This window comes from Balaenoptera ricei, chromosome 10 (genome assembly GCF_028023285.1).
Source record: "Balaenoptera ricei isolate mBalRic1 chromosome 10, mBalRic1.hap2, whole genome shotgun sequence".
Taxonomy (NCBI): Eukaryota; Metazoa; Chordata; class Mammalia; order Artiodactyla; family Balaenopteridae; genus Balaenoptera; species Balaenoptera ricei.
Window position 1 is genome coordinate 32,574,953 of NC_082648.1, and position 17,734 is coordinate 32,592,686.

The 17,734-nt window shown below is 32.6% G+C and overlaps 1 protein-coding gene across 1 annotated transcript in view; it reads left to right on the forward strand.

Moving 5' to 3' along the window:
• REDIC1 (regulator of DNA class I crossover intermediates 1) overlaps nt 1–15,017 on the forward strand; it is a 69,475-nt gene extending 54,458 nt beyond the window's left edge. The window contains 4 exon segments of the mRNA XM_059934552.1: nt 5,751–5,814; nt 11,749–11,831; nt 14,563–14,608; nt 14,611–15,017. Coding sequence (XP_059790535.1) covers nt 5,751–5,814; nt 11,749–11,831; nt 14,563–14,608; nt 14,611–15,017 — 600 coding nt within the window.
• Nucleotides 15,018–17,734: the final 2,717 nt, after the last annotated feature.

A 17,734-nucleotide genomic window follows, 5' to 3' on the forward strand; every position in this document is an offset into this window, starting at 1 on the left:
TCTTTTTAGTTTCGTAAGGAACCTCCATACTGTTCTCCATAGTGGCTATATCAATTTACATTCCCAACAACAGTGCAAGAGAGTTCCCTTTTCTCCACACCCTCTCCAGCATTTGTTGTTTGTAGATTTTCTGATGATGCCCATTCTAACTGGTGTGAGGTGATACCTCATTGTAGCTTTGATTTGCATTTCTCTAATAATCAGTGATGTTGAACAGCTTTTCATGTGCTTCTTGGCCATCTGTATGTCTTCTTTGGAGAAATGTCTATTTAGGTCTTCTGCCCATTTTTGGATTGGGTTGTTTGTTTTTTTAATATTGAGTTGCATGAGCTGTTTGTATATTTTGGAGATTAATCCGTTGTCCGTTGATTCGTTTGCAAATATTTTCTCCCATTCTGATGGTTGTCTTTTCGTCTTGTTTGTAGTTTCCTTTGCTTTGCAAAAGCTTTGAAGTTTCATTAGGTCCCATTTGTTTATTTTTCTTTTTATTTCCATTACTCTAGGAGGTAGATCAAGATCTTGCTGTGATTTATGTCAAAGTGTGTTCTTCCTATGTTTTCCTGTAAGAGTTTTATAGTGTCCAGTCTTACATTTAGGTCTCAAATCCATTTTGAGTTTATTTTTGTGTATGGTGTTAGGGAGTGTTCTAATTTCATTCTTTTACATGTAGCTGTCCAGTTTTCCCAGCACCACTTATTGAAGAGACTGTCTTTTCTTCATTGTATATCCTTGCCTCCTTTGTCATAGATTAATTGACCATAGGTGGGTGGGTTTATCTCTGGGCTTTCTATCCTGTTCCATTGATCTATATTTCTGTTTTTGTGTCAGTACCATGTTGTCTTGATTACTGTAGCTTTATAGTATAGTCTGAAGTCAGGGAGTCTGATTTCTCCAGCTCCATTTTTTTCCCTCAAGACCTCTTTGGCTATTCAGGGTCTTTTGTGTCTCCATACAAATTTTAAGATTTTTTGTTCTAGTTCTTTAAAAAATGCCATTGGTAATTTGATAAGGATTGCATTGAATCTGTAGATTGCTTTGGGTAGTATAGTCATTTTCACAATATTGATTCTTCCAATCCAAGAACATGGTATATCTCTCCATCTGTTGGTATCATCTTTAATTTCTTTCAACAGTGTCTTATAGTTTTCTGCATACAGGTCTTTTGTCTCCCTAGGTAGGTTTATTCCTAGGTATTTTATTCCTTTTGTTGCAATGGTAAATGGGAGTGTTTCCTTAATTTCTCTTTCAGATTTTTCATCATTAGTGTATAGGAATGCAAGAGATTTCTGTGCATTAATTTTGTATCCTGCAACTTTACCAAATTCATTGATTAGCTCTAGTAGTTTTCTGGTGGCATCTTTAGGATTCTCTATGTATAGTATCATGTCATCTGCAAACAGTGACAGTTTCACTTCCTCTTTTCCAATTTGTACTCCTTTTTATTTCTTTTTCTTCTCTGATTGCCGTGGCTAGGACTTCCAAAACTATATTGAATAGTGGTGAGAGTGGACATCCTTGTCTTGTTCCTGATCTTAGAGGAAATGCTTTCGGTTTTTCACAGTTGACAATGATGTTTGCTGTGGGTTTGTTTTCTGATTTGGATTCCTTTTCTTTCTTTTTCCTCTCTGATTGCTGTGGCTGAAACTTCCAAAACTATGTTGAATAATAGTGGTGAGCGTGGGCAACTTTGTCTTGTTCCTGATCTTAGAAGAAATGGTTTCAGTTTTTCACCATTGAGAACAATGTTGGCTATGAGTTTGTCATATATGGCCTTTATTATGTTGAGGTAGGTTCCCTCTAGGCCCACTTTCTGGAGAGTTTTTATCATAAATGGGTATTGAATTTTGTCAAAAGCTTTTTCTGCATCTATTGAGATGATCATATGGTTTTTATTCTTCCATTTGTTAATATGGTGTATCACATTGATTCATTTGCATATATTAAAGAATTCTTGCATCCCTGGGATAAATCCCACTTGATCATGGTGCATGATACTTTTAATGTGTTGTTGGATTCTGTTTGCTAGTATTTTTTGAGGATTTTTGCGTCTCTATTCATCAGTGATACTGGTCTGTAATTTTGTTTTTTTTGTAGTAACTTTGTCTGGTTTTGGTATCAGGGTGATGGTGGCCTCAAAGAATGAGTTTGGGAGTGTTCCTTCCTCTGCAGTTTTTTGGAAGAGTTTGAGACAGATGTGTATTAGCTCTTCTCTAAATGTTTGATAGAATTCACCTGTGAAGCCATCTGGTCCTGGGCTTTTGTTTGTTGGAAGATTTTTAATCACCGTTTCAATTTCATTACTTGTGATTGGTCAGTTCATATTTTCTGTTTCTTCCTGGTTCAGTCATGGAAGGTTATTTCTTTCTAAGAATTTGTACATTTCTTCCAGGTTGTCCATTTTATAGGCATAGAGTTGCTTGTAGTAGTCTCTTAGGATGCTTTGTATTTTTGTGGTGTCTCTTGTAACTTCTCCTTTTTCATTTCTAATTTTATTGATTTGAGTCCTCTCCCTCTTTTTCTTGATGAATCTGGCTAATGGTTTGTCAAATTTATCTTCTCAAAGAACCACATTTTAGTTTTATTGATCTTTGCTATTGTTTTCTTTGTTTCTATTTCATTTATTTCTCCTCTGATCTTTATGATTTCTTTCCTTCTGCTAACTTTGGGTTTTGTTTGTTCTTCTTTCTCTAGTTCCTTTAGGTGTAAGGTTAGATTGTTTATTTGAGATCTTTCTTGTTTCTTGAGGTAGGCTTGTATAGCTATAAGCTTCCCCCTTAGAACTGCGTTTTCTTCATCCCATGGGTTTTTGGGTCATCGTGTTTTCATTGTCATTTGTCTCTAGGTATTTTTTGATTTCCTCTTTGAGTTCTTCAGTGATCTCTTGGTTATTTAGTAGTGTATTGTTTAGCCTCCATGTGTTTGTGTTTTTTACGGTTTTTCCCCTGTAATTCATTTCTAATCTCGTAGCATTTTGGTCAGAAAAGATGTTTGATATGATTTCAATTTTCTTAAATTTACTGAGCCTTGATTTGTGACCCAAGATGTGATCTATCCTGGAGAATGCTCTGTGCACACTTGAGAAGAAAGTGTAATCTGCTGTTTTGGGATAGAATGTCCTATAAATATCAGTTAAATCCATCTGTTCTATTGTGTCATGTAAAGCTTGTGTTTCCTTATTAATTTTCTCTTTGGATTATGTGTCCATTGGTGTAAGTGAGGTGTTAAAGTCCCCCACTATTATTCTGTTACTGTCGATTTCATCTTTCATAGCTGTTAGCAGTTGCCTTATCTTCTTCTTGGATGGATCCCTTGATCTTTATGTACTGTCCTTCCTTGTCTCTTGTAACATTATTTATTTTAAAGTCTATTTTGTCTGATATGAGTATTGCTACTCCCGCTTTCTTTTGATTTCCATTTGCAGGGAATATCTTTTTCCATCCTCTCAATTTCAGTCTGAATGTGTCCCTAGGTCTGAAGTGGGTCTCTTGTAGACAGCATAAATATGGTTCTTGTTTTTGTATCCATTCAGCGAGCCTGTGTCTTTTGGTTGGAGCATTTAATCCATTCCCGTTTAAGGTAATTATCAATATGTAAGTTCCTATTACCATTTTCTTAATTGTTTTGGGTTTGTTTTTGTAGGTCCTTTTCTTCTCTTGTGTTTTCCACTTAGAGAAATTCCTTTAGCATTTGTTGTAGAGCTGGTTTGGTGTTGCTGAATTCTCTTAGCTTTTGCTTGTCTGTAAAGCTTTTGATTTCCCCATCAAATCTGAATGAGGTCCTTGCCGGGTAGAGTAATCTTGGTTGTAGGTTCTTCCCTTTCATCACTTTAAATATATGATGCCACTCCCTTCTGGCTTGTAGAGTTTCTGCTGAGAAATCAGCTGTTAACCTTATGGGAGCTCCCTTGTATGTTATTTGTCCTTTTTCCCTTGCTGCTTTCAATACCTTGTCTTTAATTTTTGCCACTTTGATTACTATGTGTCTCCGTGTGTTTCTCCTTGGGTTTTTCCTGTATGGGACTCTCTACACTTCCTGGACCTGGGTGGCTATTTCGTTTCCCATGTTAGGGACGTTTTCAACTATAATCTCTTCAAATATTTTCTCTGGTCCTTTCTCTCTCTCTTCTCCTTCTGGGACCCCTATAATACGAATGCTTTTGAGTTTATTGTTGTCTCAGAGGTCCCTTAGGCTGTCCTCATTTCTTTTCATTCTTTTTTCTTTATTCTGTTCCTCAGCAGTGAATTCCACCATTCTGTCTTCCAGGTCACTTATCCCTTCTTCTGCCTCAGTTATTCTGCTTTTGATTCCTTCTAGCGTATTTTCCATTTCAGTTATTGTATTGTTCATTTCTGTTTGTTTGTTCTTTAATTCTTCTAGATCTTTGTTAAGCATTTCTTGCATCTTCTTGATCTTTGCCTCCATTCTTTTTCTGAACTCATGGATCATCTTCACTATCATTATTCTGAATTCTTTTCCTGGAAGGTTGCCTATCTCCACTTCATTTTGTTGTTTTTCTGGGGTTTTATATTGTTCCTTCTTCCGGTACATAGCCCTCTGTCTTTTCATCTTGTCTATCTTTCTGTGAATGTGGTTTTTGTTCCCCAGGCTGCAGGATTGTAGTTCTTCTTGCTTCTGCTGTCTGCCCTCTGAACATACAATACTTTTTAAATGGTTGAATAATGGGGTTGGAGAAGAGGCTCTGCTCTATAAAGTTATTCAGGACCCCTAGCTGGTAGGGACTCTGCTGTCTTTTAACTGGTAGCTTTCCATGTTTGCACTGTATGTTGATATCAGAGGGAAAAGGAAGTGGAGGATTATGCAGAAAATTTTTATAGACCAAGACTGGTAGTGATCTGCACCGTATTTGCCAATGACCAGAACTTAAATCACTTGTTCAAACCAGCTGCAAGGGAGGCTAGGAAATGTAGTTTAGCTGTATGCCTAAGAGGAAGGGGAAACAGGTTTGATTGAGCAGCCAGACAGTTTCTCTTTTATACTACCTATCTATCTAAAAAACTATATCCCACCAACAGAGAATATTTATTTTCTATGAATCCGTGGTACATTTATAAACATAATTCATATATAATAATAAGCCATAAAGAAACTCTAAGATATTTATCTATGGAGAGATTCATAGCCACATTCTCTAGTAAAAAATCATTAAAGTTGTAATCAACAGCAACAACGAAAGTGTTTAACCTCCCTTACCTTCTTGGAAATTAAGAAACGCTGTGGGTTTAACAAAGAAAAAGAAAAAAAAGAAAAAAATCAAAAGAAAATGCAAATTACATAGAAATTGATGAAAATCAAAGCCAGTGGTGTGTTATACAGAAAATTTATACCTCTAAGAGCTTTTATTATTTAGAAAACCTGAAAGTAAATGAACTGATATCCAACTTAAGAAATTAGAAAGAGAATAGCAGAATAGATTTTCAGATTGCTTTAATATCTTTGTCTTTTTTCAACTACATTTGCTAAGGTTACCTGAAGCCTTTCCTTTTTTCAATAATTTATTTCTTGGTAAATGTCTATTCTGTTGCTTGCTGTTTCTAAACCAATTTAAATTTTATTTCATTTTATTGTTCATCACAGGCAAATTTTTCTTTGTGATTTTAAAATCATCTTAGTGGAATTAAAGTAATATGAAAGAAGAATGCTCTAAGATGAATTGGTGTGGTTAAAAAGGAACTATAAGTAGGTATTATTTTATATACTTTGGAGTTGTTAAAATTTTGTTTTTCTTCTAGATTCTGATGGAAGAAGGAGGAATGTGTTCTTTAAAAGGCAGGATAACATCTACTAAGAAAACCGGTCAGTATAACTATAAGTGAATTTTATTCTTTTAAAAAACATTTTAACAGAAATTAGTTAAATTTTAAGGTTTTTTTTAGAGTTTTGCAAGCAAATATATTTTATAAGTATCTTAGAATATATTAATAATGCAATTGGCTCTTTAAAATTAATTTTATCTTCTATAAAATGTTATACATGATGAATATATATAATATATATGTACAACTTACTGAATAATAAACAGATACCTTTGTACTTAGTTTGTATAGTAGTTTAAGAAATAATACATAATTAGTACTTTTGAATATCTTCCCAATTCCATTGCCTATCCTGCCCCCTAGTGGTAACTCTTTTCCTGAATTTGTTTTTTGTGATAACACATATAGACTTTTCCAATTGCTTGATTTTGAGCTTTCTGCCACAAATTGAGTCAAACTCTATACATTTTTCTGCAACTTACTTTTTGTTCACCCAGTAATATGTTTTGAGGTTCAATCACCCTGACACTTGTGACTCTAATACAGTTCATCATTTGTTTTCTCCTATATAGCCTTCTATTGTGTGAATGTAGCACAATCTATGTATGCATCTTCTGACAAAGATTATTTGAGTTGTTTGTAATATTTTGCTATGATAAACAATGCTACTTTGACAATTTTTGACATTTCTCCTGGCACACATGTATAAAAGTTTCTTCTAGGATATAATTCTAGAAGTAGAATTGGCTAGTTCATATGATATGCACTCTTCTAACTCTTCTTCTAATGCAAAATTGTTTTCCAAAGTAGATGTGCCAGTTTAAACTCCCACTAGCAATAGGTAAAGAGTCTTAGCTGTTACATATTCTCACTAACACTGGGTCAGCTTTTTATCATTGTTGGCAATGTGATATCTCATTGCAATTTCAATTTATATTTCCCATTATTGATTAGGCTCATTGGCCACCCATATTTCATCTGTGAAATGTCTTTCATGTCTATTGTCCATGTTTCTTTTAGGAAGTTTGGCTTTCTTTATGGGATGTGTCTTTTGTATATCTATGTCCTTTATACCTTTTATATATCCTAGATTCAAATTGCTTGTAGACTCCTGTGTAGCAGATATTTCATATTTGAGTAGCAGATATTTCATATTTGAGTGGTCTTTTTCTTCTATATTTTCTTTTTATTGACAGTACTTTCTGGCACTTTTTAGATATTTTGTGATAGAATGATTCTTCAGCATATCTAGTCTGTTGGGATACCTAGAAATCTTTATGGACTTTTTCCATTTTTACTTAATTTAATTTTTTTAATATGTAAAGCATCAATTTGGTTTCTATCCCTCTCCTGTCTGCCCTATTTCCTTCTGCCTCATATGAGTAGCTATTTTTTGTTGGTTTACTGTTAATCATTCCAGTGGACTTTTTTTCTAAATAAAGCCTGATGTGTATAAATGCACATATATGTGTGTCTTAGTTCCCTGCCCTTTTCACTCTAAATGTAATGTAGGATATTTTATTTAATACAGTATATTTTATAGATTAATTAAATGGATTTATTTAATAAATTTTCTGTAGATTTCCTCATATTAGTAGTGGACATTTATTCATCCTTTATTTATGCCCATTTAGTAATTCATTATGTGTATGATCTATAGTTTACTCAGTCAGTGCCCTGTTGGTGGACATTTAGGTTGTTTCAAGTATCTCTTTCTTACAAACAATGTGCAGTGAACAACTTTGAGCACATATTTCTTAATTGTGGAGGTACATTTTCAGGGTAATTTCTAGAAGTGGGATTGCTGAATCAAAGAAGAGATACATTGTGGGTTTTTTTTTTTTGATAGTTATTTGCCAAAATTTGATTTTCATAGAAATTGCCAAATTCCCCATTGCATCATTTTGTAATCCTACCAGAAATGTGCTTTTTATTCCACAGCCTCACCAACAGGGATTGTGGTCAAACTTAGGAATTTTTGTGAATCTTATAAAGATATATAGATAGAAGTTTCAGTTTGCACTTCTTTTTCTATGAGTGCAGTTGAGCATCTTTTAAAAATGTGTAATGGCTATTTGTGATTTTTTTTCTGTGAACTCTCCATTCATGTCCTTAGACCCATTGAGTTTTTACATATTTTTCTTGATATTTAAGAGCTCTTTATATATTAATATTAAAGAGATTTAGGTCTTTGTAATGTGTCACAAATATTTTCTCCTAGTTTATTATTAATTTTTGATTTGTTTTGTCTGTTTTTACTATGCTTATGGTGTCTCCTGCTTTGCAAAAGGCTTAACATTTTTTATGTAGCTAATATTATCAATCTTTTCTTTTATACCTTTGGATTTAATTAGAAAGACTCTTTACACTCCCTGGTTACAAATGAATTCACTTATATTTTCTTCTAGTGTTAGTATGATTTTATATTTTTGCACTTAGAGTTTATCCTGATTTAGGAGTTTATCCTGATTCAAGTTTTTAAAAATGCATCTTTTCCCTAGAAATTTGTAATACTACCTTTTTATGTATCAACTTTCCATATATACTTCAGTCTGTTCTGGGGCTTTCTTTACCATTCCATTGATCTTTCCTAATCTTCATGTGCTAATATCACATTACTTTTATTATGATTACTTTATGCTATGTTTAATTTCTAAGAGTTACACCTCCCTTTACACTTTTTAAAGAATTTTTCTGGCTATTTTTGATTAATTTTACATGTAAACTTTAAAATCAACTTGTGTAACTTCAAGGAAATGGTTTTTTTTTTTCGGGGGCGCACACTGCTTGGCATGTGGGATCTTAGTTCCCTGACCAGGGATCAAACCTGTGCCCCCTCCAGTGGAAGCACGGAGTCTTAACCACTGGATACCGGGGAAGTCCCGCCAAGGAAATGTTCCAATTTTTATTAGAAAAGTACTAAATGTATACATTAATTAAGTGTGAATTGTCATCCTAATGATGTTGAGTAGCCCTATATAAGAATAAGGATGCCTTTTTATTAATTCAGTCTAATTTTATATCTTTAATAGTTGGTTAAAACGCCTTTATGCACTTTAATGTTTTCCTCAAGCAGATTCTGCATGTCCTTTATTAGATTTAGCTATAGGTACTTTTCGTTGTTTTTGTTGCTACTTTAGTGTGAATGTACACCCCATGTTTCTACATTAAGTAAGAGTCTGGATTTTGGACTTAGGCACCTGTGTGTTGATTGTTTTGTTGAGAGTTTTTTTAGAGATGATTTTGAGGCAATTAGTAATTTGGGGAAGAGTGATTATTGGCATCTGTGGAAATGATTATTATCTTTCCCTCATATATCTTTTTTTGTACCCCAAAACACATAACATAAAATTCACTCTTCCAACAATTTCAAAGGGTACAGTATACCTCTCCTTCCCCCCAGCCTCTGACAACCACTATTCTGTTTCTATGAGTTTGAATGTAAGTGTAATCATACAATATACAAATATTGTATGTAATCATACAATATTTATCTTTTTGTGACATTTCACTTAGCGTAATGTCTTCAAGGTTCATCCATGTTGTAGCATACAACAGGATTTCCTTCTTTTATAATGCTGAATAATACTCCATAATATGTGTAAACCACATTTTCTGTATCCATTCTTTTGTCGATAGACATTTAGGTTGCTTCCACCTCTTGGCTATTATAATTCTGCAATGAACATGGGTGTGCAAATATCTCTTCAAGATTCTGTTTTCAATTCTTTTGGATATATCCCTAGAAATGGGATTGCTGGATCATATGGAAGTTCTGTTTTTAAATTTTTGAAGAACAATTCATACTGTTTTCTGTATCAGCTACACCATTCTACATTCCCACGAATAGTGCACCAGGGTTCCAACTCCTCCAAATCAGTGCCAACACATTATTTTCTGTTTTTTGTTTTCAATAAGTAGCCATCTTAATGGGTGTGAGGTGATATCTCATTGTGGTGTAGATCTTTTAAAATGGTGAATCTTGCTAATGGATTTTGTGATATGGACCATTCTAGCATTCCTAAAATAAATCCAACCAAGTCATGATGAATTATGATTAAGTTTGCTATTCTATTTAATTTTTAATTTTTTTTGTTTTTTAATTTTAAGTTTAAAAGTTTTAATGCTTATATACAATTTTTGCATTGATCCTATAAGTGAGATTGGCCTATAATATGTATGTGTGTGTGTATGTGCATGTGTAATCTTTCTCAGATTTTGAAATTAGTGTTATGTCAGATTCACAAAAAATTTTTTAAGTTCATACACATAAAAATTAAGGCTATTTGAAAGCTTTCTTGAAATGTGAATCACTTGCCTCTTCAACGCAGTCCCACTGTTTTATTGCAGATCCTCATCACTTCATGACTTGATTATTGAGTTAATCTCCTAACAATCTGCTTTCATATAGTTTCACCTTTCTTTAATTAATCCCCAATAGATGCCTTGGTAGACAGTCTAAAATTAATTTTGTATTAAAGTGCACCTCTACACTTTCTTTTCTCCCATCCCATATGCTATTTTTCAGCTTGTCTTTTGGGAAATTGTTTATTCATCTTCCAAAACCCATTCTTTATCTTGTGCTTTCTCTATTACTCTTCACTAAATCTTTTTTCCCTAGAGCTCATCACACTTAGGTCTCTACCACTTTTGTACCTTCTATGACTTCTATTGTTGGGCCTAATTTTGTGACTATTTTTAAAAAATAAATGTATGTCTTTTTCTCCATCTCAAGAGTCTGAATACTTTGAACTTTATGGCCACATATTCCTAAAAACTACTAAGTGACTTACATAAGGTAATTACTCAATAAGTGTTGAATTTACATTTTAATCTACATATCCTTTCTTACACTGTTAGAGGTAAGACATTCATTTAACAGACATTTGTCTTCTCTACTAATAACTATGGGTTTACTATACTTATGAACTGAATGAACCTTGTTGTTGGGGAATGCCCTTAGATCATGTTGTTAGTAAAATCCTACTGTTCACTTTTCTTTTCTCTGCTTTCCACTGTTGAGGAGAACCTGCTTTGTGAGGGTATAAATTCCTTCTAGAATGATGAACTAAAGGTAACTGAATTTACCTAAGAAGTTCTCTCTACCTCTCAGCTGACTGATGGTTAAATTCTGTTACAGAAGGCATCAGATCTGATCTGAGGTATGAATAGTAGTCATGGTCTGTTATGTATGGGAGGACATGTGATTTAATATGTGTTGTTGCACCACATTCCATTACCTTTTTCTTTTTCTTTTTTTTTTTTTGGATAGCAAATTCATTTTCACAAACAAGAGGAATGGTTGAAGCTACTGTTGATCTATAGTATTTATGCATTCTAGGGAGTCATGACCTACTTTTCAGGCCCTTTTTTAAACTTTACTTGTAATCATAAGAGAACACATTAGGCAGATAATGAAAGAATAACATACTGGATGCTTTGAGTTGAGTTTTTTTACATACAGCTTTTTAAAAAATAAATTTAACAGTGTCACAGTCACCATCAAATTTCAATAGATTATATATCTTTTTATATTATTTTGAATTCATAAATGGCTTTAAAATTCTATAGTTATGAAATCATATTAAAGGTTAAATACAGTTTTGATTGTGTGATAAAACTTCATTTACTCAATTAGCAAATATCTGGTACCTTAACTTGACTTATTTCTCCTTCCTTTAAATTATTTGCTCATAAAAAATGGTTTATTGTATTGGAAAAAATCAATTCAATTTCCTCTGTTCTCCTTTCTTCCCTTACATTACATACCCTCATTTTACTTGTAGATACATATCTTTTACATGTAGAATAATTCCATAATACCCTGTCAAAAATGCAAGCTGCCACATATCCAAAATTTTAACTTTTAAAATGCTTTGTAGTATGTTAGCTAAACTTATTTACCAGCAGCTATCTTCTGCCTATGTACATATTAATAGGTACCATTCTTCACAAATTAAATCTTTATTTTCAGATCTTGATTCTTCACAGAGTAGTCAGTCTACCAGTTGCTCCCCAAGGCCAGCAGATAGTTGTTTCAGTTCTAGTTCAGAGATGGTAAGTTATGCTCTTTTTTTTTTTTGCTTGTTAATATATGCTATACTAATTTAGAATGATTTGTATTTCTCATAGTTTACCTTTTCATTCTGAAAAAAATAGTTGAGATGATAGTGAAAATAAATGTAAATGTAAACAAAAATGTGAAAATATTAAAAATGTAAGAAGAATGTAAATTAAAATGTAAGTGAGCATCATTCATTCATATTTATGAGATGATGAATATGTTCATTGTTATTTATAAAACCCACTCTTATTGAAATGTATGTGTATATGATAAATGCATTCTTCTTTTAAAAGAGTTTTTAAAAGAACCCATTCACAATAATTGAAAACCTAAAACAACCAATAATACACACAAAAAGAAAGTCTCAAGACTTATGTGAAGAAAACTATAAAATATTATAATCTGAATAATTGGAGTGACATGTTTAATGCTGAGTGGGAACTGTAATCTGAATAATTGGAATGGCATATTCTGAGAGAGTTTCTCACAAATCACATGTTTAAATGGAATTCTCCACTAATTCTTCCATCTTCATTTCATCTACCTTTTGTCTCTAGCTCGCCGTCCAAACTGCTCTTGCTGAGGAAGGACACCAATGACCTCTAATGATGCCAAATTCATTGGACAATTTTCAGTTTTTATTTTACAAGAATTTCTAACAATATTAGTAGAAATTATTATTTTCTTTTCTTGAAACATTTTCTTCTCTTTGCTTTTGTGATACACACTATCTTAGCTCCCTACATACCTCTCTGAATGCTACTTTATGCCTTTGCCTACTTCTCTCCCACCTTTCCCTGTATATAAATGTTGTAATGTTTAGGGTTTGCTTCAGGAGCCTTTTCTTCTCTTAACCTACACTCCAAACTCTAGATGATGTTACATACTCCATTGATTTTTTATACTATTACCTGGTTGATGACAATTCTCAACTTTATGACTTTAGCTTAGATCCTTAATTAGGTGTCCAATTTCTTATTGGATATCTTCTTGGATATTTCACAAAAAACTGAACACTCCTGATCTCCCCATATCAGTTTTTCTGATAGTTCCCATATTAGTAGATACCTTTTCTATCCACTCAGTTGTTCATGCCAGAAACTTTAGTTTGGCATTTCTTTCTGTCTCATCTGCCTTCCTTAACCATATTCATTTCATCACTTGATCCAATCAATTCTACCTCCAAAATAAATTGCATATTTCTCTACTTCTCACCTAGGGTACTAGGTGTCAGTACCCTAATCTAAGGTACCATCATCTTGTTCTTAAACTATTATGGTTGTTGGCCAAGAGATCTCTCTACTTCCACTCTTGCCCCACTTTTTCTCTAGTTAACAGTCATCATGGTCTTTTGAAAACTTAAACTGAATGATGTTATTTCTATGTTTATTCAATGGATTCCTGTTTTACTTTAGAATCTAAACTGCTTTCAGTAGTGACAGGCCATGTGTGATCTAGCCCCTGGCTACATCTCCAACTTCTAGTATTCCTCTCTCACCACACTTTACACATACTGACATTCCACTTCGTTAGCTTATTAAGTCTCTTTTCTGCTTCAGCACATTTATATATTCTGTTTCTTACCTTACTGTTATTCATCCTTTAGGTCTCAGCTTAAATATGTCACTTCTTTTGAAAACCCCTCCTTGGCTTTTCAATTTAAATTAGGCCCCTTAGTTATGCTCTTGAAGTGCTTCCTGCTTGCTCTTCATAATGCTTTTTTCAACTTGTAATTACATATGCTTGTGTGTAATTATTTGATTAACGTCATTTCCACACATAAGAGTGTGTGCTGTAGAGAGCAGCAAATATGTCTGCTTCACTCACATTGCAGGTGCTGAGTATTTATTTCTTGAATAAATAAATGTACTGATCCTATTTTCTCTAATTTATGCCCAGCCAGTTTTAATGCTGTTTCTTGGGCTTACTTTTCCTATTTTAGTGCCAGTCAGCTGAGGCCTATATCTCATTTTAGGTTTTTTTATGTTAACTTTCCTTTTTATTTTTAGCTAGAATAATCAATACTTCTATATATGATTTTTATTAAAACAGTATTTTGGTTAGTTCAGTAATTAAAAGATAAATTTTTCTTGAAGTTGAAAAATTCAAGCTACTAAATTGAAACCTAGACCTATTAAGAGTTCTTAAAATTTGATTTTTTATATAACAGTTTTGATATTTATTGCTGTTTAACCTTTCTTTTGTCTATTTGATCTCCTGTTAGCTGATACCATTCTTAATGAATCTTTTTTGAGACTGAGTCCGTGAAAGATACAATATAGATATTTTTTGACTTTATGACTCAATGAGTGAATATTAAAACAAATTATATGTGTTAGCTTTTTCTTTCAAAGTTATACTTCTACTTCACTCTTTTTAAGTAGTTGAAGAGTATATGTTGTATTTCATTTCCTCTCTGTGAAAAGGTAGTAGGGTGATGTCACCTATGAGTATGAAGACTAATAATAGACAAAAATCTTCTCTTTTTTGTGCTTTTGCATCTTTAATATAAGGATTATTATTATCGTTTCATGCTATTTTAAAATCCATAAGCTTGATTTAAAAAAAAATTAAAAATCTAGGTTGATTTGCCACCTGCCAAAGTCTCTTCTTTTTTTGAAATTTTCTATAATGTGAATTTTAAGAATGTCTGCTTTGAAGTGATTAAATGATTTTTTTTTAATTTAAGCATCATTAACAGCAAAATTACTAAATTCCTTTTAGCCATCTGAAGATGAAGATCAAATTGAAGGTTCAAATAGGAGATCCATCAAACCAAAGAAATAACTACTAATTTTTATTTAGAAAGCATGGAGAAACTTCCGTGTGATAGGATTATTAAAAACAATGCCAAATTCCATAAACAAAATGAGAATTTTAACCAGTTCTCAATGAATAGTAATATAGATCAGTTTCCACAGTCTCAGTGTAATTCAGCACATATATTGCAAAACATAAACAATAATAATTGCATTCTACAGGTTGCAAGGTGTGATGCATGGATACAAACGGAGAGTGGACCTCTAATGGAAGAAAAATTAGATGCTGCCATACAATGTGATATAATTTCAAAATGTAAATGTAGAAAAGATGTATCTTCTTTTTGTAACGTAGAAAGGTGCAATGAAAATATTAAGGCAGATACCACTGGAGGGCAGGAAATCCTTAAAAACAACTAATATTCTAAAACCTCAGCCTAAGATTTTGCATTTGGTTTAATGTTTAGAATTTTATTAACATAATAAAGAAAGAATATTTTCATAGCTAAGCAACTAAGTGGAAGTATTCAGAAGATGTATTTTTTAATTTAATAATATTAATTTATGCTTTAATTTCCCATAGGTATTTTTAATAGCTTTAGTATGTCAAAGTTTTTTAGAAAATAATATGTATGTAAATTTACTATCTATCATTCTTATGGTGACTATTCATTACATTATGATATGCTGCTGTTTATGGATTAAAAATATGTTTAATTACTTCCTTCTTTGTTGCATTTATTTTAAAATTTAGTGCTGTTGCATCTTTTGGCAAAAATGTTCTCTCCCAAGAGCTTAAGACAGAAAATAATACTAAATAATACTAAATATGTTTTATAACTTAATTATAAGAATTTTCTTAGCTATTTCTCTTATTATACCATCATTAAAAATTCTGGCACTAATTTTTAGATAAAGTATTTTTTTCTAATTTGGAGAACATTTTTTCTTGGTGCTTATATTAATTCAGAGGAATGGGTTTTCTCTTCAAGATTAAAAAAAAGTTTTAATGCTTTTGTAAAAGAATTGATCAACCTTGGAAAATAATTTATGTTTACTAATTTTAATATTACATAAGATTTTCATAAATATTGCATCAGAATTTCTCATTTGTAAAATATAGGCTTTGTTTCTAACATAACACTTATTTTTTTTTTTTGTCAAGATTTTAAATGTTCACACCAGTCATTTTAGAAAATGGACATTTGTATGGGTATATTACAAAGTGACCAGCAGGGGGCATTCTGATATCTAACTGTAACAAAAATAAAATTGTTAGGAGTTTCTGTTAAAGGATGATTAGATGCTGCATTTTTACATGTACACATATCACTCAATAGTTTGTTTTACAGAGGTGATCTGAAACATAACAATTTAGAAACACCAATAGCTAATATTTAAACAGTAGCAATCTTTAGGTTTTTAGCTAGTTTTAGGAAGCTCTCTTTGCTGCCTCAGAGAGAGCACAATGAACTCTAAAATAATTTTCTTAAAGTAGGGTAATCATCTCATGAAAGGGTAATATAATTATCTGATGTACACTGATAGTTTTTCAAAAGGCCAGATTTTCTTCCTGATATTCAATAAAAAGTATTCCATAGTGGATTGATTGTCCTGAGCATTGCTTTGTAAAATATGACATATTGTAGTAATGAAGACCTATATATGGAAAAGAAGACTATACTGGTTATACTAGAATAAGATTGAGCTTTGAATCTTGGGTTGTTTCAAATATCATGTAAACTGATTTTTTCCCCAAATACAAATCAAAGTCTAGCAGTTATTAAAAGCACATTCATTACAAAAGTTCACACCTAGTTACATTTTTATCAATATCGTAATGTGGCAGTTAAGATTAGTAAGGTAAAGAAAAATATAGGGGCTATTTAGTGTAATGACTGCACACAATGATAGCAGGGTGAGGTTTAGTGTAGTAAAGAATTTAAACTTGCCCCAAAAGAGATCTGGTTTTTTACCCTTGACTTTTGTGAGGTAATCTCTAAGCTCTTGGAGTGTCATGGCTGATAGAAGTGTCTTTCTTTGCCTTGGGACCTTGGGCCAAGCCAGATAGTTAACAGTGTGATTTAGGATGGGACTTTGAGTCAAGCAATATCAGCTCAACTTCCTAAGGGGTCAGAAACTGAAATCAGCCATGTGGGCTGTCAGTCATGCCACTGTGATAGAGCCAGAGTAAAGGCTCTGGACACCAAGGCTCAGGTGAGCTTCCCTGGTTGGCAGTCCTGTGTGTTGTCACACATTGATACCAGGAAAATAACACTGTCCATGACTTGTAGAAGACTGGAAGCTCTGTATTACTTTCTTAGACTCTGTACTAAGTGCCTCTTACCTGGGCTGATTTTAATGTCTCCTTTCCTTGTAATAAACTGTAACTGTGAATATAACAGCTTTCAGTGAGTTCTGAGTCCTTCCAACAAATTATCAAATCTGAAGGTGCTCTTGGAACCCCTGAATTTTTATGGACTGCTCCTTAACATTGTAGTTGCTAACTCTTTAGGGAAATAAATATATTTGGATAGGAAAGTGAGTACAGATTTACAAAATAAAGAGGACATATCTTATATAACAGAATAGATTATAACATACTTCTCAAAATACTAGTTTAGAGTTTCTCTTGGTGAAACAATTTAATGAAAAAAATTAACTGAGGTAAACATAGCTTTCTTCCATATTTGCAATTTTAGGTTTATAGAACAAAGTAATCCTAGCTAAGTTTCATCCAAATGAAACAAAATGGAAAACTTAATGATTCTGCACACACTTATAATATAAACTGTCAATCACAGTGACTTCAAATAAAATACTGTACATCCAATAATGGCTATTGTATATAATATCGATCTGGAGTTTGTGTTTAACAGTTTGTGAAAAGCTGCCACCTGAAATAATATGAAGCTATATTTAGGGGTAGTCTCATGTAATTTACTTTTACAGCACATCGTAATTGTAAGTTATTTGTGTAATTTCTTGTTTAATGTTTATTTTCCCCATGACACCATATATAGCAGTATGGCAAATGTCAGTACTCTGTTCACATTACCTTGGCACTTTCCATTTCAATACATGCCAACCTGATTTCCAACTGCCAGCACATTTGACTCATTCCCTGAGGAGTTTCT